This window comes from Suncus etruscus, chromosome 9 (assembly GCF_024139225.1).
Source record: "Suncus etruscus isolate mSunEtr1 chromosome 9, mSunEtr1.pri.cur, whole genome shotgun sequence".
Lineage (NCBI taxonomy): Eukaryota > Metazoa > Chordata > Mammalia > Eulipotyphla > Soricidae > Suncus > Suncus etruscus.
The window spans coordinates 115,965,155-115,990,259 of NC_064856.1; the positions used below are offsets into that span (position 1 = coordinate 115,965,155).

The following is a 25,105-nucleotide window of genomic DNA, read 5'->3' on the forward strand; positions in this document are numbered from 1 at the left end:
TATTTTTAATATATTTTTATTTAAGTAACATGATAATAGTTGGGTTACAGTCACAAACAGAACACCTCCCTTCACCAGTGTAACATTCCCCCTTCCCTCTTCCCATGCCCCGCCTGTATTCGAGACAGGCATTCTACTACAGTTATTTGTTTTTAATTTCAGCAAATTGGTTTTTTTTCTTAAAGGATAAGAGTAAAAATATACTAAAGGTGTGACAGTGGCAATCGCCGTTGTTAGCATAGGCCCAGAAAAATATGGGGAAAACGGAAAAAAATCCTTGACCTGATTACAAGAAGACCTCACTCCAGAAGTTTATTTGCATAAGACCAACTCTGGGTTCCAGGTATACCATTCTGTCCAACCTGAATCATTCTCCATGGTCCCAGTGAAACTTTTTCACACTTTAGCTATTGTTGGTATCAGGTTCTTATATTTAAAGATTCTGGATTCTATGCATTTCTTTCATAGAAGTCAGGCTGATGTGGAGCATCCTCTAGTTTCAGCACACCATTAGATGTGGAGCGATCTGCCCTACAAGCAGGTTGTTGCTGAATCGTCTGGTGTTGAGAGCACTCTTTGAAGTAAGCCAATGCCAGAGCAGTGGTAGGTCTTCCCTGGTAAAGGTTTGGATCCTGGTAATGTTATAGGCAATTGTGGTTGTTTCCATAGATGGTATCTATTGTTCAGGTGTGTATGGGCGATGCCCATTCTTTTGAGGCTTAAGCCAAATCATTATGCCAATGTTCAGGGTATAAGGCCTAACTGCATTACCAAATTTGTGTTCCCATCTCTATTAGATAAGGACTTGTTTGCATATGTATTATTTTCCCATTTTTATGTGCCTATGCATAAGAGAAGCAATGCCAAAAGATATTGTTGGTGCATCTGGGAGCCGTAAATAAAGTCCAACATTCCCCATAACTTGGTTCAAACATGAATTATATACAGAGATACTTTTCTACCAGTATTGTTTATAAAACAGATCTCAAAGGGGGAAAAATCAAACAAACAAATAACAAGACCAGTGAGCAAAACTGTCACTATATGAGGATATTTGAAAAGAGTTATAGATGTTAAGGGAATACAACTGAGATATACAAAGGAGATACACGTGTCTCTTTTATGTTTTAGAAGTAGTTAAGAGGGAGGGTGTTGTTTCCGAGACACCACTTTGGACTGTGATTTGGCCAAGCGAAGAGCGTATGGAGCCATGTCATCCTCCTGATGCCTGCTGAAGCTTCTGAATCCCCGTGAGGTGTTTGCTTCCTAATTGCTGGAAGCCGGAAGTTCACCAGTCCCCTACCCGCCCCCTGAAGGAACGGGGAAGGAGAGAGAAGGCTGTGGGGGGCAGCCGAAACTGCATCTTCCCCTAAGCTTGGCCAAAAAGCCTACTGCGTGGAGCCATGTCGTCCCGTGTTGCTTGCTGAAGCTTCCAACTCCCTGAGAGGCGTTTGCTTCCTAATTGCTGGAAGCCAGAAGTTCATCAGTTCCTTCCTCACTCTGTGCAGAAACGGGGAAGCCTAGGGTCTCCTTTAAATTGCTCCTCACCAGAACCCACTTGCTGGGACCCTGAACAGGTGGCCAGGGGTAACCCTGGGGACCGGGAGGAAAGAGAGAGAAGGCTGTGGGGTGCAGCCAAGACTGCATCTTCCCCAAGATTAGCCAAAAAGCCTACAGCATGGAGCCATGTAGTTCCCGTGTTGCCTGCTGAAGCTTCTGACTCCTTGAGAGGCATTTGCTTCCTAATTGCTGGAAGCCAGAAGTTCAGCAGTCCCCTCCCCGCCCCTTGAAGGAATGAGGAAGCCTGGGGTCTCCTTTAAACTGCTCCTCACCGGAACCCACTTGCTGGGACCCTGAGCAGGTGGCCAGGGGTAACCCTGCGGACTGAGAGGAGAAGGCTGTGGGGTGCAGCCGAGGCTGCTTCTTCCCCAAGACTGGCCAAAAAGCCTACAGCATGGAGCCATATTGTCCCCGTGTTGCCTGCAGAAGCTTCAGACTCTCCCCCAAAATTACTGTGAAAGATAAGCAATCCACCTTGGCCAAAACAAAAATCATTAGTACAAAAAAATGGTTAAATGTGGGGTAATAGGAGGTGGGAGAGAGGGAGTAAAGGAATAAAATGAGCTCCTGGTCAGTGTTCAGATTATGACAAACAAATTAAACACAATGATATCCAAATATTTGTCAATATGTTCTGCGTGGGGACACTAGCCCCCACGTGGTTTCACAATGGACAGGCTTAGTAAGGAAACTTGCCTGGGACTTCCTGAAGCCAGAACCACTTGTGCTGCTATTCCCCAAGCTGGCAGAAACTCCCGGCTCCCAAGAAGGAAATATATCCTTCAAGAGCTGGAAGGCCGGAAGGTCAAAGCCCCCAACCAAACCCTCCCTCTGGAACCGGGTAGGAAATGGGAAAGCCTAGGGTAACCTATAAGCTCCTCCAAGGGACCCACCTCACTGCTTGTCCAGGCATATGGCCCAGGATAAGCCCTGGAGTTCTGGAGGAAGGTAGAGAGGTGCTAGGGGACAAAAAAATTTTTTTTGTTTTGGGGTCACACGTGGTGGCACTAAGGGATTACTCCTGGCTCTACATTCAGAAATTGCTCCTGGCAGGCTCAAGTAGGGGGACCATATGGGATGCTGGGATTCAAACCACCGTCCTTCTGCATGCAATGCAAATGCCTTGCCTCCATGCTATCTCTCTGGCCCCACTGACAAATTTTTAAATGCATGACCCTGTAAAAGTGACTACAGCCACTGTCATAAAGTATCACCTCTGCTCTGCTATTAGCAGCATTTCAGCTCAAGCATATGAGGATACAAATATGCACATAGAGCAGTGCTCGAGACACTCTGACATGGTCTTGCTAATAAATGAATTTCAACTCAGAGAAAGTGATTTCTTACTAATACACAGAATTTATTAGAGATGTGCGTAGATGGGGCCAGAGAGACAGCACAGCGGTGTTTGCCTTGCAAGCAGCCAATCCAGGACCTAAAGTGGTTGGTTCGAATCCCGGCGTACCATATGGTCCCCCATGCCTGCCAGTAGCTATATCTGAGCAGATAACCAGAAATAACCCCTGAGCACTGCCAGGTGTAGCCCAAAAACTGTAGCATATGAAAAAGTTTCCATAAGATGATTCTTGGAATTGTATATAGAAGTGTTTTCTTAGGATTGTTCTGTAACTTTTGCCCCACCTAACCCTTCCAGGTGGGGCGCTGTGGAGTTGGGAATAAATAGCTGGAGGGACAGGAGTTAAGGGGCCTTCTGTGAAAAGCTGCTGGCTGCAGGAGAATTCTTTGGCTCTCCTTGCCCGATCTTTTAAACCCTATCGTTCTGGTCTGTGTGGATTATTATTTGCTGCGGATAAATATTTCCAAGGTCTTCCCCCGAAAGGGGACAAGGGGATGGGAAGTAATTTCTCATTCTGGGGACTGTTCTTGGATTCACAAATACCCAGCCAAGATAACAGCGAAGATATCTTGCAAAAAACAAAAAACATAAAAAAGGAAATGTGCATAGATTTAACTCCAGTATCATAGACACAGACAATTCTGATGATTCCTGCTATTTGAGGACATTTCTGTTCCATGACTGGGGATGATCAGAGGAGACTTTTCTGTGGTAGTGTCCTTTCTGGCTCTCAACACGGGGGTGAGGACTAAATAATAGGGCCCAATATGTACCGCAATTTTAACCTTTACAGAAGAACCCATAGCTGATGACTTGTGTTCTGTTCTTTGTCCATAAATGAAAATAAAATTAAAAACATTTTTGTTAGGGGCCGGAGAGACAGCACTGCAGTAGGGCATTTGCTTTGCATGCAGCCGACCCAGGACAGATGGTGGCTTGAATCCTGCCAACCCCATATGATCCCTGAGGCTGCCAGGAGTGATTTCTTAGCGCAGAGTCAGGAGTATCCCAAGTGCCGCCAAGTGTGACCCCAAACAAAACAAAACATTTTTGTTCATTCATCTACTTTTCCTCAAGGACAAGGTCAGGGTAAAATTGGAAAAGTTGCAGTTAGGTAAGGATAGATCTACAGTGCAATGACTTGAGTTCCTCTGGTTCTTCTGGTAGTGTCTGGGAGAACTGCATTCTTTCTTTGGCAATTAGAAAATGACAAGAGAGATATCATGTATTTCCCCTCAAATAATACCCGAGTCTGTGAGCCACTTTCTGTGTTTATGCCCAGGACTCTCTGGAGGAAATCAGGAAGCTTCAGTCCCTGTCATCTCATCAAGCATAACTCCCTCTCCTTCAGGTTTCTGACAAACTCCTGTGTCCTTAGATCTCAGGATGTCAGTTCGATGTGAACTGTGTTGGTGGAGTTGTCTGCAGTGAAGGTGACTCTGCTCTAAAATTTCTGTGTTTATCTTGCATCACCATCTTCAGAGTCCATCCTTCCCATCTCTCAAGTTCTTGTCCAAGTTTCTGCCACACAGTGTTACTAGAAGGTGGTGGAGGTGTACCCAAATTCCTTGCAGCACATCTTCACTGATATACCAGGTTCCTCACCTCAGCCCCAGATTATACCAGCTGCACCTGTGAGTGAACACCCGTGGACAGTGACAGGAGAGGGAGAACTTCCTGATGGGGCTATTTCCCTTCTTAGTGCATGGACTGGAGCACTTACCTGTTGCTATTGTGAGCAGAAAGAGGTTTTTACAAGTCCAATCCAGGATGAGGGCTGTGCTCTTACGACCATTTTAGTTAATAGTGCTGATTTTATTTTTGTTTTGTTTTCTTCGGCCACACCCAGTGACGCTCAGGGGTCACTCCTGGCTATGTGCTCAGAAATCACTCCTTGCTTGGGACCATATAGGATGCTAGGGGATCGAACCGTGGTCTAGCTCAGGCAAGGCAGAAACTTTACGGCTTGTGCCACCATTCTGGCCAAGAGTACTGACTTTTGTTATTTGGGGAGGGGGTCACACCTAGCAGCGCTTAGGGATTACTCCTGGTTCTACGCTCATAAATCGCTCCTGGCAGGATCGGATTTAAGTAACATGCCACCCAGGCCACTGAACATAACTTGTGCCTAGCCTAGAGCCTGGACTTCTGAGTCCTGAGTGACTCCTACTGTCTAAATTTGCCCTGCAGGGAAGAACCTGTTTGGATTCCTGTTGGAGACTGTTTGGAATAATTAAAAAGCCCTCTTACTAATCAAAATGGAGTTTCTGAAAGTCTTAGCCAAAGTGCTTACAAGCTGCATGTGGCCTTCTTTGCCCTTGGACCCAAAGAAATAGAAATAGCCTAGAGCTAGGGAGTCACTAGGCTCCAAGATGTCCTTGTAAAGACAGGGGTCAAAAGGCCCAAGCTGAGATTAGATTTTGTATTTTGTTGCTCAAAAATAATGTAAATCTCTTGACTGATGATAATCTTATTAACCTTGGAAAATCAAGATGTTCCCGTGGAAAGTTCCCGTGGAAAGTTCCTACTGTGTCTCACCCCTACTTTCTCTTGTTTTGCATTGTCTATAAAAGGTCTAATTTTTCTTTTATTAAACGGACTCTTGATCGGATCCCCTCATCTTGAGTCTCATTATTTCTCAGTCCCTCTTCTATTTCAGGCCGGATTCTTCTTCGAGAATTGTGAATTACTGACATGGTCCCCAGCTTTACCCGCTGTTCGGGGTCATTGGAAGACCACAGATTCCCAGCACTGCCACACTCACACCTCCTCTTAGGTACAAAATGCTTTCAGTCAATGAGAGCTGTGAGCTGACTTAGGCCGAAAGCAGTTGGAGAGGTGGTGAAAGGCAGCAGGACCTGGAAGTCTGGTTAACAGTTTCTCCTGAAATTGGGTAAGCAACCATCCAGCAGGAGGAATCTAGCAGGGCTATGGCAGAACAAATGTGGACTATTTGTCTGGCTTGTCTTAGTGGGATGCGATATTGATCAGGAAGACAACAGGTATTTGTGTGTAGAGCCTTATGCTCCACAGGTGACATAAATGTTGGCATTGCTGGGTGATCAGCATTTCCTAAAGCCACTGGACCTGGGAGACAAAAAGGAGGGCTTTTTTTTTTTTTTTTTCCAAAAAGGACCTCTTGTCTGAGTGATGAACTTAGGCTCAGAGAACTTTCCTAACAGCTTGCAGTTGTTGAAGCAAATTGTGAACCACAAGGTTGTACAACTGCTCTGGGCTTTGATATCAGAAATTTGATCTGAGATATTTTGCTAATCGTGTTTGAATTTTGGTTTAATTCTAAGTCAAAATATAATCTGCTCCTTTTTATTTTCCCAGAAATTACAGATATATTATAAAGAATGTCACGAACTTATGTCAAATTCATTTGGTAATACAATAAAACATTGGGAAACAGCTTTAGGAGAGACAATGCATAATGTCCTCCCTGGACGTCTATTTCAGAGGGCTTTTTTTTTTTTTTTTTTTAAAGTAGGAAATTCCAGGACTTGGTACCCAAACCTGCCCTGCAAGGATCCTTTCTGAATTGTCAGGTCTATTATCCTTACAACTCCTGTTCCCTCAGAAATGCTGCCAGTTTATATGAATTTTGAGATCTGACATCATCATCCAGATTTATTCCATATTATATTTACACTATTCCATATTAAATTATCCAATAAAATAAAATATTGGGAAAAATTCAGTAGACCATGCACAATGTTCTTCACTTGTGCCTATTTCAGTGTGTTTTCTTCAGTAACAGGAAATCCAAGGAATTGAGGAAAAACCTCCCAGGCGTCGACATCTGCTCCTGGGTTGGAGACTAGATTGGCAGGTTCTGCATGGCCAATGCTGCCCAGACCTGCCCTGGAGGGAATATAATGTCTGGATCCCCAACACTGTCTCCCTCACAACTCCTGCACCTATGAAATGCTGCCAGTCTGTGAGAGATGTGAGCATAGTGACCTGATTTTGTCCACCACATTTATTTCATATTATATGTATCTAACAGAAGTACAGTAATATTTCCATCAGGAAATTAATTCATATACACCTTGGCCCCTCCAATGTACCCAAGATATTCTCCCACTCTTCCCCGTGCCACCTGTAGTCGACCTCTTCATTCTCTTGCAAACCTATTTGGCAGTACAAGCTTTATTCTCCAAGATGTGTTCAATGGGTGTCCTTTGTTTCCATCCTCTATGCACCATAGCTGTGAAATAATACATACCTGATCTCCTTCTGACTCATTTGGGTAATATGATACATTCCAATTCCGTCCAAATTGTAGTAAATTTATTTTCTTATAATTCTATACTGTGAATATGATGTTCATATACTAAAACTTGCTAAACTCATCCATTCATCTGTTGGTGAATATTTGGATTGCTTCATATCCTGGATATTTATTGTATGAAGCAATGAACTCAGGTGTGAATATTTAATTTTTTCAATTTTTATTGAGACACCATTATTTTCAATGTAATTAACAACAGGATTTCATTACACAATGTTCTAACACAATCACCTATTTAGAGTCTGCTTCCATCCATCAATGAACCATGGGGCCTTGTATTCCAAAATAGCACCTCTATGGAAAACTCAGTTTTGTTAGTGGAATACATTCTAAATGTTTTTAATGCACTCACCATGAAATACAGATATAAACACTCATGATTGAAATGCAATCATACAAAAATACCAAAGCCTGGGCAGTAGCAATGGTACAAGCAGTAGGGCGTTTGACTTGCACACCCTAGCCTAGGCCGAAATGTTGTTTGATCCCTGGCATCCCATATGGTCCCTCAAGCCAGAATCGATTCCTGAGCGCATAGCCAGGAGTAACCCGAGTGTCACCGGGTTTGGCCCAAAAATCAAACAAACAAAAAAACGGGCTGGAGTGATGGCGCAGGCAGTTGCACATTTGCCTTACATGCACTGACCTAGGATGAACCACGGTTCAATCCCTCAGCATTCCATATGATCCCCCAAGTCAGGAGCAATTTCTGATAGCATACCCAGGAGTAAACCCTGAGTGTCACCAGCTTAGGCCAAAAAACCAAAACCAACCAACAAAGAAAACAAAATAGCAAACCCATTCTTTCCTATTCAGGAAGAACAGTGGTTTGAATCCTGGCATTCTATGTGGTCCTCAGTGCCTGCCAGGAGCAGTTTTTGAGCGCAGAGACAAGAGTAACCCCTGAGGACCCTGGATGTGACCCCAAAATTAAAAAAAAATATGTATATATATCTTGATATGAAATCATACATAAAATCCATTATTCTAAACTGACAACTTCCAACAACTTAATATCTCAAAATATGAACATTTCAGAATTTTAAACATTCTAGAATTCCAATATCTCATTATTTCACTCTCCCTATATCCAATCATTTTATTTTATTCTATTACTCCCAAATATCAATATTCCATGTGTGAGTGGTATGCATGAGATATGTGTGCAGTGGCTATATGTGAGGGGAATGACTGAGAGGGGCTCAATAATATTTTTTTCTGAGGGGGGTCACACCCAGCAGTACTCGGGGTTATTCCTGGTTCTATGCTCAGAAATCGCTTCTGGCAGGCTCAGAGACCATATGGGATGCTGGGATTCAAATCACTGTCCTTCTGCATGCAAATCAAACGCCCTACCTCCATGCTATGTCTCGGGCCCTCAATAATACTCTTAAAGGGTTTTTTGGGGGCCGGGCGGTGGCGCTAAAGGTAAGGTGCCTGCCTTGTCTGCGCTAGCCTTGGACGGACCACGGTTCGATACCCCGGTGTCCCATATGGTCCCCCAAGCCAGGAGCAACTTCTGAGCACATAGCCAGCAGTAACCCCTGAGCGTTACCGGGTGTGGCCCAAAAACCAAAAAAAAAAAAAAAAAAAGGGTTTTTTGGATTCTCACAAAGATGTGCCCTCATCTGGAAGAGTGTGATTCCCCTCCAAATATTTTTCTGTACTTTTAACAGTGCCCTATTTCTCCTCCAGTCCCAAGACAAGCCCCACTGAAGTCACAAAATATGGCAGGTTTGGGGACACAATGGCAGGTTTGGGGAAGTCCCTCTGAATGGGACTGCCCAAAAAGTTTACTCTTCTTTTCTCAAAACAAATGATACACCTACTTCTAGATCATCCAAGTGAAGAGAAGAAACTGTTTTTATACAGAAATACAATTTTGGTGCTAGATTAATGATTCAGTGGATAGATCAATTGCTTTGCACGTGGCTAACATAGATTTGATATCCAGCACTCCATTTAGTCCAGCAGGCTTACTGAGCCCAAAGCTAGAAGTCAGCCCTGAATACTGCCAGGACTGACCTCAAAGCATAATACAATAAATACATACATGAAAAGATCTTACTTCCCAGGAGATCTAGATGTTTCCTTTCATGACTTCATCATAAATCTGAGACTTCTCTCCCTTGGCCTAGGAATTATTAACCTGAATGAACTCAAATAAATACTTTACCAGGAACCAATTTTGCTTAGAATTGGGTGATAGTTTTCTGTCCATTCTATTCTTCACTGCTTAAAAGAGGGAAGAAAATATTAGAGATCAGAACTATATAAAGACAACATTGGCTAGTGCACAGATAAAATATGCAAGGAGTTAGAGGTTAGTACACTTTGCTGGCCACCTGATCACATGCATTATAGTTTGTGGTGGTTGCATTTGTTCTGTGTAGAGCTGAAATGACATTTACTGCTCATTGGTCACTGTTTTTTTTTCAAACATAGGGCGTCTAACCTCTATGTGTCTCTTCTGGTGTCTGATGAGACTTGACCTTTCACTGAAACCTCGCCCACATTCCTGGCAAACATGGGGCTTCTGCCCTGTGTGTGTCCTTTGGTGTCTGATGAGATGCGACCTAAGTTTGAAGCCTCGCCCACACTCATTGCAAACATGGGGCTTCTCCCCTGTATGTGTCTTCTGGTGTGTGATGAGACCTGATCTCTGACAGAAGCCTTGCCCACACTCTCCACATACAAAAGGCTTCTCCCCTGTGTGTGTCCTCTGGTGTGTGATGAGACTCGATCTATGACTGAAGCATCGGCCACACTCGCCGCAAACGTGGGGCTTCTCCCCAGTGTGTGTCATCTGGTGAGTGATGAGACTTGACCTCTGACTGAAGCCTCGCCCACATTCCTGGCAAACAAAGGGCTTCTCCCCTGTGTGTGTCCTCTGGTGTCTGATGAGATGTGCCCTCACACTGAAACCTCGCCCACACTCTCTGCAAGCATAGGGCTTCTCTCCTGTGTGTGTCCTCCGGTGTGTGATGAGATGTGATCTCTGACTGAAGCCTCGCCCACACTCCTTGCAAATGTAAGGCTTCTCCCCTGTGTGTGTCGTCTGATGTGCAATGAGATGTGACTTCAGACTGAAGCCTCGCCCACACTCCCTGCAAACATAGGGTTTCTCCCCTGTGTGTGTCCTCTGGTGAGTGGTGAGATGTGACCTGTCACAGAAGCCTCGTCCACACTCCCTGCAAACATAGGGCTTCTCCCCTGTGTGTGTCCTCTGGTGTGTGATGAGACCAAACTTCTGACTAAAGCCTTGCCCACACTTCCTGCAAACATAGGGCTTCTCTCCTGTGTGTGTCCTCTGGTGTGTGATGAGACTTGACCTCAGACTGAAGCGCCGCCCACACTTCCCACAATCGTGGGGTTTCTCCCCTGTGTGTGTCCTCTGGTGTGTGATGAGACTTGACTTTGCACTGAAGTTTCTCCCACACTCCCTGCAAACAAAGGGCTTCTCATTGGTGTGTGTCTTCCTATGTGTGAGGAGATTTGACATCTGACTAAAGCCTCGCCCACAGTTTCTACAAACATAGGGCTTCTCTCCTGTGTGTATCCTCTGATGTCTGAAGAGGTGTGACCTTATTCTGAAGCCTCGCCCACAATCCCTGCAAACATGGGGCTTCTCTCCTGTGTGTATATTCCAGTGTGTGATGAGACTTGACCTCACACTGAAGCCTCGCCCACACTCCCTGCAAACATAAGGCTTCTCCCCTGTGTGTGTCCTCTGGTGTGCAATGAGAATAGATCTATCACTGAAGCGTCGGCCACAGTCCCTACAAACATGGGGCTTCTCCCCGGTATGTGTCCTCTGGTGTCTGATGAGACTTGACCTATGACTGAATTGTCGGCCACACTCCCTGCAAACATGGGGCTTCTCTCCTGTGTGTGTCCTCTGGTGTGTGATGAGACTTGACCTCTCACTAAAGCCTCGCCCACATTCCTGGCACACATGGGGCTTCTCCCCTGTGTGCGTCCTCTGGTGTATGAGAAGGCTAGACCTATTACTGAAGCCTCGTCCACATTCCCTGCAAACATGGGGCTTCTCCCCTGTGTGTATATTCTGATGTGTGATGAAACTTGACCTCTCACTAAAGCCTCGCCCACATTCCTGGCACACATAGGGCTTCTCCCCTGTGTGCGTCCTCTGGTGTATGAGAAGGCTAGACCTATTACTGAAGCCTCGTCCACATTCCCTGCAAATATGGGGCTTCTCCCCTGTGTGTGTCCTCCTGTGTCTGATCAGATGTGACCTCTGACTGAAGCCTTGCCCACACTCATTGCAAGCATAGGGCTTTTCCCGTGTGTGTGTCCTCTGGTGTGTGATGAAACTTACCCTATGACTAAATTGTCGGCCACAATCCCTGCAAACATGGGGCTTCTCCCCGGTGTGTGTCATCTGGTGTTTGATGAAACTTGATCTATGACTGAAGCCTCGACCACATTCCTGGCAAACATGGGGCTTCTCTCCTGTGTGTGTCCTCTGGTGTCTGATGAGATTTGACCTTACACTGAAGTCTCGCCCACATTCCCTACAAACATGGGGCTTCTCCCCTGTGTGTATCCTGTGGTGTGTGATGAGATTTGATCTATCATTGAATCCTTGATCAATATTTACATACTTGTCTCTTAAAGTTCTTGGGATTCCTATGCTTGCAACTACTCCTCCTGTGTCCATTGGGTTTTCTTTTTGCCCTGTGTTAGTTTCTTCCTCCAGTGGCATTTCATGCTTATTAGAGTTCCCTATTTGACTGCAAAATAGTCTAGAAAAGACTGTTGAAATTCTTCTATGCTTTATCTTCTTAGCCAATGGTATGGAGCTTTCTTTGGGTGTTTTTCTTTCAAGTATGGCATTCATTGGCTTGTCATTATATGGAAAAGAAGGTTGCTGCCTTTGGTTTTGATCATGTGGACAGGAATTCTCGGTTTGAGGATGCTTTCTTGCAGATGTTCCTGGGAAGGTCCGAGAGGGATGACTACGTTTTATGTGATGATTGAGGAAGTTCTGAATGGAGAAGGCCAGAGAGCAGAAGGGACATGGATGGATTCCTGATGGTGTTTCTGCTGAAAGAAGGTTTGGGTCAGAGTAGAAGTTGACAAGGTTTTCTAGACCACAGTTCTATCTTCTGCTAATGTCTGTTCTACTAGCTTCCCTTATTTTGTTGATTGAAAAAAAGATAAAAACCTCCATGCTCCTAAATAATCTGCTGGGTGTTTTTGTTTGGTTGAATTTGGGGCCACACCCTGAGAAATGTGGTTCTGTGCTCAAGAATCACACCAAGCAGGCTTGGAAAACTGTATGGACTTGTGTACTGTACCTTTGGGTCCTATACAGTGTTTCGTCATCCATCTGAAATGACTAAATCTTGCAAATTTTAGAAAGTCCATATCCAAAATAAATACATAAATAAATAAAAGAAAAAAAGAAAGTCCATATTCCAGAAACCTTTCTTATTTTTGTTCTTGTCAAACCTCACAATGCTCTGGGGTTCTTCTCATTTTTGCATTAAGCAAGTACTCCTAGCAGACTAGAGAAGGCCATAGCAGTGGTCCTCAAACTATGGCCCACAGGCCACATATTGTATTTGTATGTGTTTTGTTTCTTCATTGCAAAATAAGATATATGTAGTGTGCATAAGAATTCGTTCATAAGTTTGTTTTTACTATAGTCAAACCCTCCAATGGTCTGAGGGACAGTGAACTGGCCCCCTATTTAAAAAGTTTGAGGACCCCTGCCATAGGGTGTGCTGAGTATTGAACCTGGATTAGTGCATGAAAGGTATAAATCCTAACCACTGTACTATATTGCTACAACCTCTATCCTGAAACTTTTTGACATGTCTTAAGTGACTTTTCTATACACAGAATCCTAAAGTCATATTTTCTGTGCTGTGGTTTCTAAAGATATTTTACTCCTGAGATGTAGTGGCACTTGATTTCATAAGGTCAAATCATCTCCAATCACTTCCAGTGAGGGGGAAAGGGTATTAATGTGGTCAGGAAGCACCTAACTTGGAATTGTTCCAACGGAGACAGGATAGGGTTATGGTTAGAGAACTTAAACATGAATAAACTGAAATATGAGTCATGCTATCAAAATAGTCATATTTAAGGATATAGACATAGTACAAGGTTTAGGGTGCCGACCTGGCTTGTAGCCAATTTCAATTCAATCCCTGATACTGTATATGGCACCCAAAGTAGCCAGGGATGATTTCTCAGTACAAACAGAAAAGTCATACACATTTACTGCTCATGGATTGGAGTGATTAATGTCATTAAAATGGCAATACCCCAAGGCATTGTACAGATTTAATGCAATCCCTCCCTCTAAGGATACCCATGACATTCTTCAAAAAAGTGGATCAAACACTCCTGAAATTCATTTGGAACAACAAACACCCACGCATAGCAAGAAGAACCCTTTGGAAAAGGAAATATGGGAGGCATCACATTCCCCAACGTTAAATTGTATTACAAAGCAATAGTCATTAAAATAGGATGGTATTGGAATAAAGACAGACCCTCAAATCAATAGAATACTTTTTTGGGGGGGGGGTTACACCTGGCAGTGCTCAGGGGTTACTCCTGACTTTATGCTCAGACATTGCTCCTGGCAGGTTGGGGGGACCATATGGGATGCCATGATTCGAAACACCATCCTTCTGAATGCAAGACAAACACCCAACCTCCATGCTATCTCTCAGCCCCAATAGAATCAAGTTGAGTATCCAGAGAATGTTTCCCAGACATACAATCAACTCATCTTTGAAAAGGGACCAGAATTGCAAAATCGAGTAAGGAAAGCCTCTTCAACAAGAGGTGTTGGGACAACTGGTCAGCCACTTGAATAAAAGGAAACTCAAAACTCCATCTAACACCATGCACAAGGGTCATATCCAAATAGATTAAAGACCTGTATATCAGACCCAAAACTATAAGGTACATAGAACAACACATAAGCAAAACACTCATGATATTGAAACTAAAAGCATCTTCATGGAGAAAACAGCAATCACCAAATAAGTGAAAGTAGAGATAAACAGACGGGACCATATTAAACTGAGAAGCTTCTGTACCTCAAAGAAAACAGTATCAAGGATACAAAAGCCACCCACAGAATGGGAGAAACTATTTACCCAATACATACCAGAAAAGGGCTAATATCAAAGATATACATATAACTCCATCAAAAATTGGGGGAAGATATAACAGACACTCTGTCAAAGAAGAAATAAAAATGGCCAAAAGGCACATGAAAAATTCTCCACATCACTTTTCATCAGGGATATGCAAATCAAAACAACGATGAGGTACCATTTCATGCCACAGAGACTGGCACATATTACAAAGAACAAGAACAATAGGTGCCGGTGGGGATATGGAGAGAAAGAAACTCTCATTCACTGCTGGTAGAAATACCATCTCATCCAACCTTTATGGAAAACAATATGGAGATTTTGCGAGAGCTGGTTGCAGGCTTCAAGAGGACTCTCGCTCTCTCTGCCCAATCTTTTACACCCTAACCTTGTCTGTGTGGATTATTATTTGCTGCGAATAAATATTACCAAGATCTCCCCCCCGAAAGGGGACAAGGGGATAGGAAGTAATTTCTCATTCTGGGGACTGTTCGTAGATTCATAAACACCCAACAAAGGATTTAACAGCACAGAGTCCCTACATATAGCGCCCGGAACAGGTGAACCTGGACCCTCAGTAACTGTAAATGAAATGCTTTATTGGAAATTGCCTCTGGAGATCCTTGGATGGCTTCTATGGTTAGCCACGTTGATTGTGCCACCTTGTTACAAATTCTTTGGTTCTGCATTTGTCAAGTGGATTATTCCATATTATTTAAAACGAACAGGCTTGATGATAGGAAAATTCATTGCTTTTGGATGGTTGTGGTCTATAGTTCAAAAGAAAATTTATACTCAAATATTTGCCTCACCTGTGTTGTCTCCATCCGTCAATAGTTTGTGGAAGCTCTGTGTTGGTTAATGTTGTTATGGTGAGCATAGGTATTGGCTGGTGTTTAGGAAGCAATAAGTGTGGAAAAAGTGAAGCTAAGACCAGCATGGATAATAAGGAGATCTATCTGATGAAAATCCAGGCCAAAGTGCAGGCTGATGAATCTAGCACCACCATCAAAAATATAGGCATTTTTCCCAACAAAAAATCTACTCGGAAACGTAATTTAGAAACTCAGGACCTAAATCAAAATATTAACACTGATGACCAACCCCCGGTGCTAAGTCCACAAGTGAGTCCTGATTCTGTACACAGAATGGAATCATATAATAGTGCTGACTCAGACGACGAATAACAGGCTAGTGCTCCACATGTCAGGCCTCAGAGCCCGGTGCAGAGTACTTCTGCTAATCTGGCCTCAGCCCTATTACAGAGCCTTGTGCAGAGTACTTCTGCTAATCTGGCCTCAGTTCCATTACAGACAGTATATGTGCCAACTTATGAACCCCTTGAAATAGAAGACATGGAACGGTTTAAGAAAGCATGTAAGGACTTTGGGCCAGTTTCTCCATACTGTCTGTAGATGGTAAGACTTTGGTGTCGAAAATCACTTTGGACCCTACATGAATTTAAAAAACTAGCTGAAATATGCCTGCCATCTAAACAGTGAACCGAATGGGAGATGTTATATGCGGAGGGTGTGAGATCCAAATTATATAGCCTGAATGGAACAAAAACAAACAAACAAACAAAAAAAAAAAACAAAAAAAAAGTGGCAGGGGTTAGTCTCTGTATGAATTATTAATGGCAGAAAATCAATATGCAGATATTCAGGCACAAGCTGCTTTACCTAAGGAAATCTTAAACATAATTAAAGATATTGCAGTATCTTCATGGGAAAAAATTGATATGAACAGCACTGGGGCAGGAACCTTTTTAAGAATTACCATAGGTCCCCATGAGCCATATGTTGAATTTGTAGCTAAGCTTAAAGATGCTTTGAAAACACAAATCAAAGATAAGCAGGTAAAAATTTCTAAAAAAGGTGTGGCTTATCATAATGCGAATTCGGCCTGCAAATTGATATTGACCCCTTTGCAGGACAAAGCTGACTTAAATAATTTTTTATATGCCTGCAAAAATGTTTATGATATGCCCCATTCATCAGCAAACCTGGATCCGGTTCAAACCTTTGCAATTACTAAGGGAACAAAGCCATTCTACCCCTCGGGACAAAGTGCTGCCCGAAAGCCAGGTTTCTGTCCAAAATGCAAGAGAGGTTGCCACTGGGCAAAAGATTGCAGATCCGGAAATCTCCCTAATAATAACACGGGAACAGGTTTTAACACTACACTCAGGAGACAATTCGTTTGTTACCACTGTGGAAAACAGGGCCATATAAAAAGAAATTGCCATCTTTTGTTAAATCAAGCTCCTCAGGGACCCACATTTCCAATGCAGGGAAATGCCTACAGGGCCCATCCCAAAGGCCCGTGCAAATCAGGGGCAAAGTCCTCAAACCATAATTCTTCCCAGCCCAGCCCAGCCCAAGAAGATTTCTCACAATTAGTGAAATAATTCATGCGACAGTGGGGAGCTCTGGGCTTGACATAACTTGCCTGGAGGACATTACAATTTACCTAGGAGCATACCCTTATATGTTAAAAACTGGCATTGTGGGCCCGCCATCCCCAGAGGCAATGGCATTGATTCTGGGCAGAAGTTCCTTCAATGTAAAGGGTATATCAGTAACCACAGGTGTCACTGACTCAGATTCAAAGGAAGAAATTATTGTAGTTATTACCGTACTGGCTACTTGGACATTCAAAAAGGGAAGAGACAATTGCCTAGATAGTAACAGTGCCTTATGTCAAATTTGGGACTTCGGATAAGACACGAATTGGAGGTTTCAGAAGCACAGATCCAGGGGCCACACAACCCACTCATCGCTCTAGTTAACTAAATTTAAAGATGAAAACCCAATGATTAAACTTCACTTACAAGGGCAACCCTTTACCGGTATGAGGCTCAAATTACCGTAATTTCTGATAAAGAATGGCCAGAAAATTGGCCTCTACAAGAAATTCCATACTCACTAGAAGGAGTAGGAGGCTTAAGTTCCTGTCTGTTAAGTAAAAGGACTGTGGTAGTTCACAGCTCAGAAAATCAAAAGGCTATAATTAGACCTCATGTGGGCCCATTCTCATCATCCCTGTGGGGCCGTGACCTACACAAACAGTGTAAGGCAGAATTCCACATCCCATTAACTCCATAAGAGTCTGGAACTTCTCCTGAAATAAAAACTCAGAATTTTTCGTAGGGGCCACTGCCAGAAAAAAACCAGCACCAATAAAAATAAAATGGAAATCTGATGAACCAATTTGGATAGGTCAGTGGCCCCTTAAAATTGATAAAGGTGCTAACCAAATTAGTGGAAGAACAGGGCATATTGAGCCTTCATTTTCTCAATGGAATTCACCTATATTTACCATACAAAAGAAGTCTGGTAAATGGAGACTGTTGATGGATCTGAGAGCTGTAAACATATCTATGATACCTATGGGAAAATTGCAAATAGGTTTACCATCACCTGTAGTTATCACAAAGAAATGGCCACTAATTATAATTGATCTGAAAGACTGCTTCTATCATATTGCTATTCACCCAGATGATAAACACCGTTTTGCATTCTCAGTTCCTTCTATCAACAATACCCATCCCTGCCTGTGGTTCCAATGGACTGTCCTCCCCCAGGGCATGTTGAATTCCCCAACAATGTGTCAATATTTTGTAGATAAGATTTTGAGCCCTGCTCATGAAAGATTTCCTCAAGCCATGATTTTTCATTATACTGATGATATCCTTATCACAATGAACAATGAAACAGATCTACAGGAAGTATATTCTTATGTTATTGACTGTTTGTAAACAGCAGGACTGAAATTAGCTTTAGAAAAGATACAAACTATGCCACCATATCAATATTTGGATTTTATTTTGGACCGAACATCGATACGTCCACAAAAAATTTCCATCAAAAAAAGAAAACCTCAAAACACTTAGACTTTTAGGTGACGTGAATTGGCTCTGGCCTGTGCTAGGAATCCCAAATGCAGAACTGTCTAATTTGTTTAAAACTTTGGAGGGTGATCCTGCCTTAGACAGCCCGAGAAATTTAACTACAACGGCCAAAAATGAATTGGACATCTTCTTGAACAGGTTGCAAAAATCATTTCTCTCAAGATTCATCCCGGGAGAGGTTTCTTTATTAATCTTCCCTACAAAAGAAACCCCTACGGCAGCATTGATGCAACAGGCAGGCCCTCTGGAATGGGTGTATTTACATAACAATCAGCCTCGGTCTGTGATATCTTATTTGGAATTAATTTCAGAACTCATTATCAAAGCAAGCCTCAGATCTATATCTTTATTAGGATATGACTGTGATATATTAGTATTGCCAATACCAAAAAAGGAAATTGAATCAATATTGCCTCTTAATGAATCTCTACAAAGGGCCCTTTCAGATTTCACAGGAGAAATTTCCTCTCATTATCCACCAGGAAAAGACATGTGATTTTTTTTTGAAAAAGACTCAGTTTGTTATTTCTTTTATCGTTCGGGACTATCCTATCCCCAATGCAAAGATTTTTTTACATTGATGGGTCTAACGGGGGAAGGGGAGGAATAACCAGAGAAAACATGAAAATAACTATAGATACCAAGTATAAGTCCGCACAGAGAGTTGAATTAGCAACGTTAATTTACCTATTAGAAAATGTATCTGAAACCATGAATGTCGTTTCTGATTCTTTGTATGTGGTAAATTTATGTCCGGTGATAGCCACGGCCTCTCTCAATGCTCATAGCCCAATTATACAGAATTTACTAAAAAAAAATTACAACAGCTTATTAAAAAACGAACCCATCTTCATCATGCATATTAGAGCCCACTCAGGTCTTCCAGGGCCAAAGACTCAAGGAAATAAAACTGTGGATTTGTTGCAATGCCTATATTCAAATCACCTGCAGAGGAACATATAGCACTACACATGAATGCCTGCGCTTACATGTAAATTACCAGATTCCCTGGAGGCAAGCTAGAGAATTATGGAAAGGTGCAATATATGTGGCCCATTAGCAAAAAAGACTCATATAGCAGGAGCAAACCCAAGAGACTTACAGTCTATTGAACTGTGGCAAATGGATGTAACTCAGATTTATTTCCAAAGAAACTTTATCTTCATGTGGTGATGGACACTTATTCTCGATTTATTTGGGCAATCCCTATGTCTTCCCAAAAGTCTAGGCGGTTTGCAGTTTTCTTTTACAATGTTTTTCAGTTATGGGTGTTTCATATTCCATTAAAACTGATAATGGGCCCACCTATATCAGCAAAACTTTTGAATTCTTTTGTAAAGAATGGCAGATAAAACATCTGAAAGGAATCCCCACAATTGCCAAGGACAGGTCATTGTGGAAAGGGCCCACAGGATGCTAAAAACTCAATTACAAAAGATTAGAAAAAGAGGTTTAGCACCTACTGAGCTGTTATCTTTGACTCTTCTCACACTAAATTACCTAAACTTACCCCAAGGGGAAAGTTACACTGCAGGGGAAAGACATTTTAAAGAAGATATTCAGAGACAAGAAGCATAATATACATTGGTTTGGATCAAAGAGGATGAAAACTGGATCGCTGGATATCTTTTCCTGAGAGGAAGGGGGTATGCATATGTTGGTACAAATGACAACCCCCCCAAGAAATTTTGGGTCTCTTTACACCTCGTCAGAAATCGAATTAGCACAAAGGACCAGGATCAGGTTGCTGGGACTACAAGCTTGCCCCCACATCAAATACAAAATGCTCAAAACATAGACAATTGTAACACTGCTGAGGTCTCCGGGAAAGTAAACAAGGGATTAACTTTCACACCCAATACCTTGAATGAGATGGACAAGAGTAAAAAACCCTTACATTCCAGAATGCAAATAGAGAAACAAAAACTTGCATTTACTGGATTACGAAATTTAGGTAACTTATGCTATATGAACTCAATATTACAATGCTTGTATAATATTTCAGACTTAATTCAGTATTTTTATCAAGATCATTATAAAAGACATTAACAAAGAAAATCCAAGCGGATATAAAGGTAAATTAGCAGAACAATTTGGTCACCTCATCAAAATCATGGGAAATGGATGTTATAGGAATGCCAATCCTGAGAACTTCAAAGCGACAATTGGTTTACTTAATGACCAATTTGCTGGACACAACCAACAGGATCCTCATGAATTACTGATGTTTCTGATAGAGGGACTATATCAGGATTTTGCTTACTGAAAATTTAATGGCAGATAAAACTATACACCTGATAGACAATGAAAAACATGAACAATCTAGGCCTAAACACCAAAAGGCTCACAAATCTCTTATATATGACCTCTTTCAAGGACAGTTCAAATCTATACTACAGTGTCTCATATGTCACCAAAAGTCTGAGGTTAATGAGACATTTGTTCAGTTGTCCCTGGCAGTCAAAACTACAGAAAAATGTACATTAGAGGAATGCCTCGTTGAATTTTTTTTAAAGATTTGAGAGATAACAATAGTATTCATTGTAACAGCTGCAACACTAAAAGGGACTTTTTAAAGAGGACATACTTATGGAAATTACCTTCAGTATTAATAATTCATTTGAAATGTTTTGCTTTTGATGGCAAACAAATTAAAAAACTACACATTGTGTAGATTTTCCTTTAGAAGACCTCAACTTAGCAGAATTCACTCAGGAAAAGAAATTACAAAACTGAAAAATAAATCTTATAATCAGTATCTAACCATTTTGGTAAACTTCATTTTGGACACTGTACATCATACTGTAATATCAACTCAAGACACCACTGGATCAATTTTGATGACAAGAAGATCAAGAAAATTCCTATTGCATGGGTAAAATCTACAGCAGCATATATCCTGTTTTATACTTCTCAGAGATCTACTATAAATGCCTAATAATCATTTCTTTCATTTGTCAGTTGTCATTAATGCTTGATGATTCATTTCCCAGGTACTACCGCTGAATAGGATTAAATGATGAATCCCCATTGTGGTTGCTTGTATGATGCATTTATGTCTTAATGCCACTATTGATCCAGGGTCACTCAAGAAAAAGCTTCCTCATCATTTTAAGGGTATTATATAGCAATATACTGAGAAATACTCATTTAACAACTTTCACTCTAACATCATTGTTTTATTTCTCTCAATTTAGGCTTCAAGATGGAGATGAATTCATAATTTTAACATAACAATACCTTTTAGGTGGACTCTTTACAGTGCTCATCATCTATGATTAAGATAGAATTACTGGTCTATACTTGTATTATTGGTTTCCTTGGTTGTATTGTGCATAAAATTCTTTTTCAGATTTACTTGACTATGCCTTAAAAATATATCTTTTGTTGTTGTTGTTGTGAACTTGAAAATATTCATCTAAACTGTTTGCCGGCTATAGTATTTTAAAGCGCTTTTTGTTGATTCAGCTGAATTCTTTCTTTTTGATCTATTTGGGATCCTTCCCAACAAACATTTTTTGGTAAGTACAAGTGAGTGATGGCCATGTTTTTGTAAAATATGTATATGTATGACTTGTGTGTCTGTATGTCTCACATGTTTTGTATATAGTTCTCTTCTCCTGACTTTATCTTCCCCAATTTATTCTTCCTTATCCTTCCCTCTTTCTTCCTAGTCCCTAACATTCTATTTTCAGGAATCCCTTCACATGTGCAAATCATCTCTGTCACCCACAATGACAAGCCTCCTGATCTTGGTCTGAGAAAGACATTGTAAACTGTTGCAGTGCTGTATCCTGTTTCAAATTACAACCGGCTTTCCCTGACTCATCATGTATCTTTGGTCGGACTTTTGGAAGTTCTGGACTCTCCATCCTTTCATTGTGGTTTTGTACGTGGTGGAAATTTCAGCTCTTCTATTTTTTAATAATTGTAATCCTGTAAAGTTATATTTGATTTTACACTTTTGTTGATTAATGTTTTTACATTTTAGTTTTTAATTCTAGAAATTGATGTGGTATTTCATTAAGGTTTTACTTTTGTTACTTTGGGTTAGGGGTTAGATACTATCATAAATAAGTTACTAGATTGTAATTCTGTCTGGTATTTTGGCCTTTTGCGTGGGCGCACCATTGGGAAAAATAGCAGGTGAAAAAGGAGGTTTTATCCATTTTGGATAGACTTTCAATGTATTCATTTACACGGGGAGTTTCTCTGCCTTAAGCATTTTTTTTTTTTTGGTTTTGAACTTAAGCTCCCATCTAAATAATCGGCCGTACGTGGTTCTTCAATCTCGGACCTCTTATGAACTTCTGACTGGACTAGAACTCCTCTTGGATTGAGTTCAAATAACTATGGATCTTCTTTACTATGGCCCCCATTGTGCAGGGGTGTGTGTGCCTCTTCCTCCAATATAGGGGCCTAATTTACTGCCTCCAAAGATGGGCTTTCTTCTGCTCAATCTGGACTGAAATGGAAAATATGTTTCATCTCACCTGCTACGCAGCCTTGTGAGCATCTCATCTTAGGATCTCTGTCTCCAAATTACTTTCAGGCTTTGTGATTGCCCCGGGAGCTCCCCATGGCCTATTAGGTCCTGAATCTTGGAATTTCAAATTCGACTTCTGCTTTTCCAAGGAAAAACTTACTCGGAATTGTTCATCTTGTACGCTGTAGATTTTTTTTTTGGGGGGGGGCCACACCCGGCAGTGCTCAGGGGTTACTCCTGGCTGTCTGCTCAGAAATAACTCCTGGCAGGCACGGGGGACCATATGGGACACCGAGATTCGAACCAACCACCTTTGGTCCTGGATCGGCTGCTTGCAAGGCAAACGCCGCTGTGCTATCTCTCCGGGCCCGGACGCTGTAGGTTTTTTCTGCTCTGGAGCTTGTAGTTGATTCCTTTACATCTGTTTCTGGTTTTGAACACCCTATGTTAGGTTAAAATTTTTTCTATACTTTTTCCGGTGATGCGCTTATGCATTGCTTAGCTGTTCTTTTTACAATTATAAAAAATATTACTTCTGTACATTATTACTGTTTCTTTACAAAAGAGGGGGAATTATAGTATATGAAAATGTTTCCATAAGATTATTCTTGGAATTGTATATAAAATTATTTCCTTAGGATTATTCTGTGACTATTGCCCCACCTAGACTTTCCAGGTGGGGGCGCTGTGAAGTGGGCAATAAATAGCTTGATGAAGAGGGAAGAGGGGTCCTTTTGCGAGAGCTGGTTGCAGGCTGCAAGAGGACTCTCTCTCTCTCTCTCTGTCATTGCCCAATCTTTTACACCCTAACCTTCTTGTCTGTGTGGATTATTGTTTGCTGCAGATAAATATTACCAAGATCTCCCCACGAAAGGGGACAAGGTGATGGGAAGTAATTTCTCATTCTGGGGACTGTTCGTGGATTCACAAACACCCAACAAAGGATTTAACAGCACAGCTTCCCTACATGGAGATTCTGCAAAAATATAAAATTTGAACTCCCATATGTTCCAGCTATACCATTCCTAGAAATATAGCTTAGGAACACAAAAAATGAAATATAAAAATGCCTTACTCACACCTATATTCACTACAGCACTATTTCCAATAGCCAACAACCAAGATACCCTTCAACAGATGAATGGCTAAAGAAACTGTGGTACATATACACTACAGAATATTATGCACCCATCAGGAGATGAAGTCATAAAATTTTTCTATACCTGGATGTACACGCAAACTAATATGCTGTGTGAAATAAGTCAGAAGGAGATAGACACAGAATAGTCTCACTTATCTAAGAAAAATAAATGACATTATTGTAATAATGCCCAGACACAACAAAGGTGAGGGCTGAAAGGACCAGCTCTTGATGTGAAGATCAACAAAGAGTGGTGAATGTAGTTAGAAAGATGACTACACTTATCATGGCAATGTTAATGAATGAGAGAAGTAGAATGCCTGTCTCGAATACAGGCAGGAGGTGGGGAAGGAGGGAGATGAGGAAAATTTGGGGGAGAATATTGCACTGGTGAAGGGGGTTGTTTGTTTTATGACTGAAACCCAGCTACAATCATGTAATCATGGTGTTTAAATAAAGAAAAAAATTAAACAAAAGTCATACTTAAGGGTAGATCCATGATTCAAGTGGCAAAGCCATACCTTTGATCAACAAATAGTGTGTAGCCCTATGAGTACTGCTGGATGTGACCTAGTAACCCCTACCACAAAAATAAAAAAAAATGAGTAAAAGAGCCAACTCTGTACACAGATTAGATTCAAGATACTTCATGATCTCTTAGCATAACTGGAACCAGCCAGAAGCACTGAATCTCAAGTAACCTCTGAACACCAGTGAGAGCAACCAGTGCTAGCATGTTGTGGGGATTAAGAAACTATCATTCACTGCTTGTGGGTATGTCATCTAATCCTGCCTTTTTGTCAAACAATATGGATAATGTTAGAAATTGAGCTCCCATATGATACTGCAGTACCACTCAGAGGGTTAGTCCCTAGGAATACAAATACACAGTACAAATATGCCTACCACACTCCTGTGTTCATCACTCCTTTATTTACAATAGCAAAACTCTGGAAAATACCTAAGTGCCTGACAACATATGAATGGCTCAAAAATGTTGCTCACCTACAGAAACGAATACTTTGCAGCCATTAGAAGAAATCAACTCATGAAATGTGGTTATACATAAATGGACATGGAGATTATTATGCTCATAATATGAATCAGAGAAAAACGAATAGGCATAGAATAGTATCACTCATCTGTGTGATATAAGAAAAATAAAAGACAGAATGATAATAATATACAGAGACAGGGGCTGGAGTGATA

At 41.5% G+C, this 25,105-nt stretch overlaps 1 protein-coding gene across 1 annotated transcript in view; it reads right to left on the reverse strand.

Moving 5' to 3' along the window:
- LOC126018864 (zinc finger protein 585A-like) overlaps positions 1 to 25,105 on the reverse strand; it is a 115,067-nt gene that overhangs the window by 80,836 nt on the left and 9,126 nt on the right. Inside the window, exons 5-6 of the mRNA XM_049780959.1 lie at positions 11,219 to 12,281; positions 10,140 to 11,134 (exon numbers count right to left, since the gene is read on the reverse strand). Of these exons, the coding sequence (XP_049636916.1) occupies positions 10,140 to 11,134; positions 11,219 to 12,281 (2,058 nt within the window). The remainder of the gene's footprint in view (positions 1 to 10,139; positions 11,135 to 11,218; positions 12,282 to 25,105) is intronic.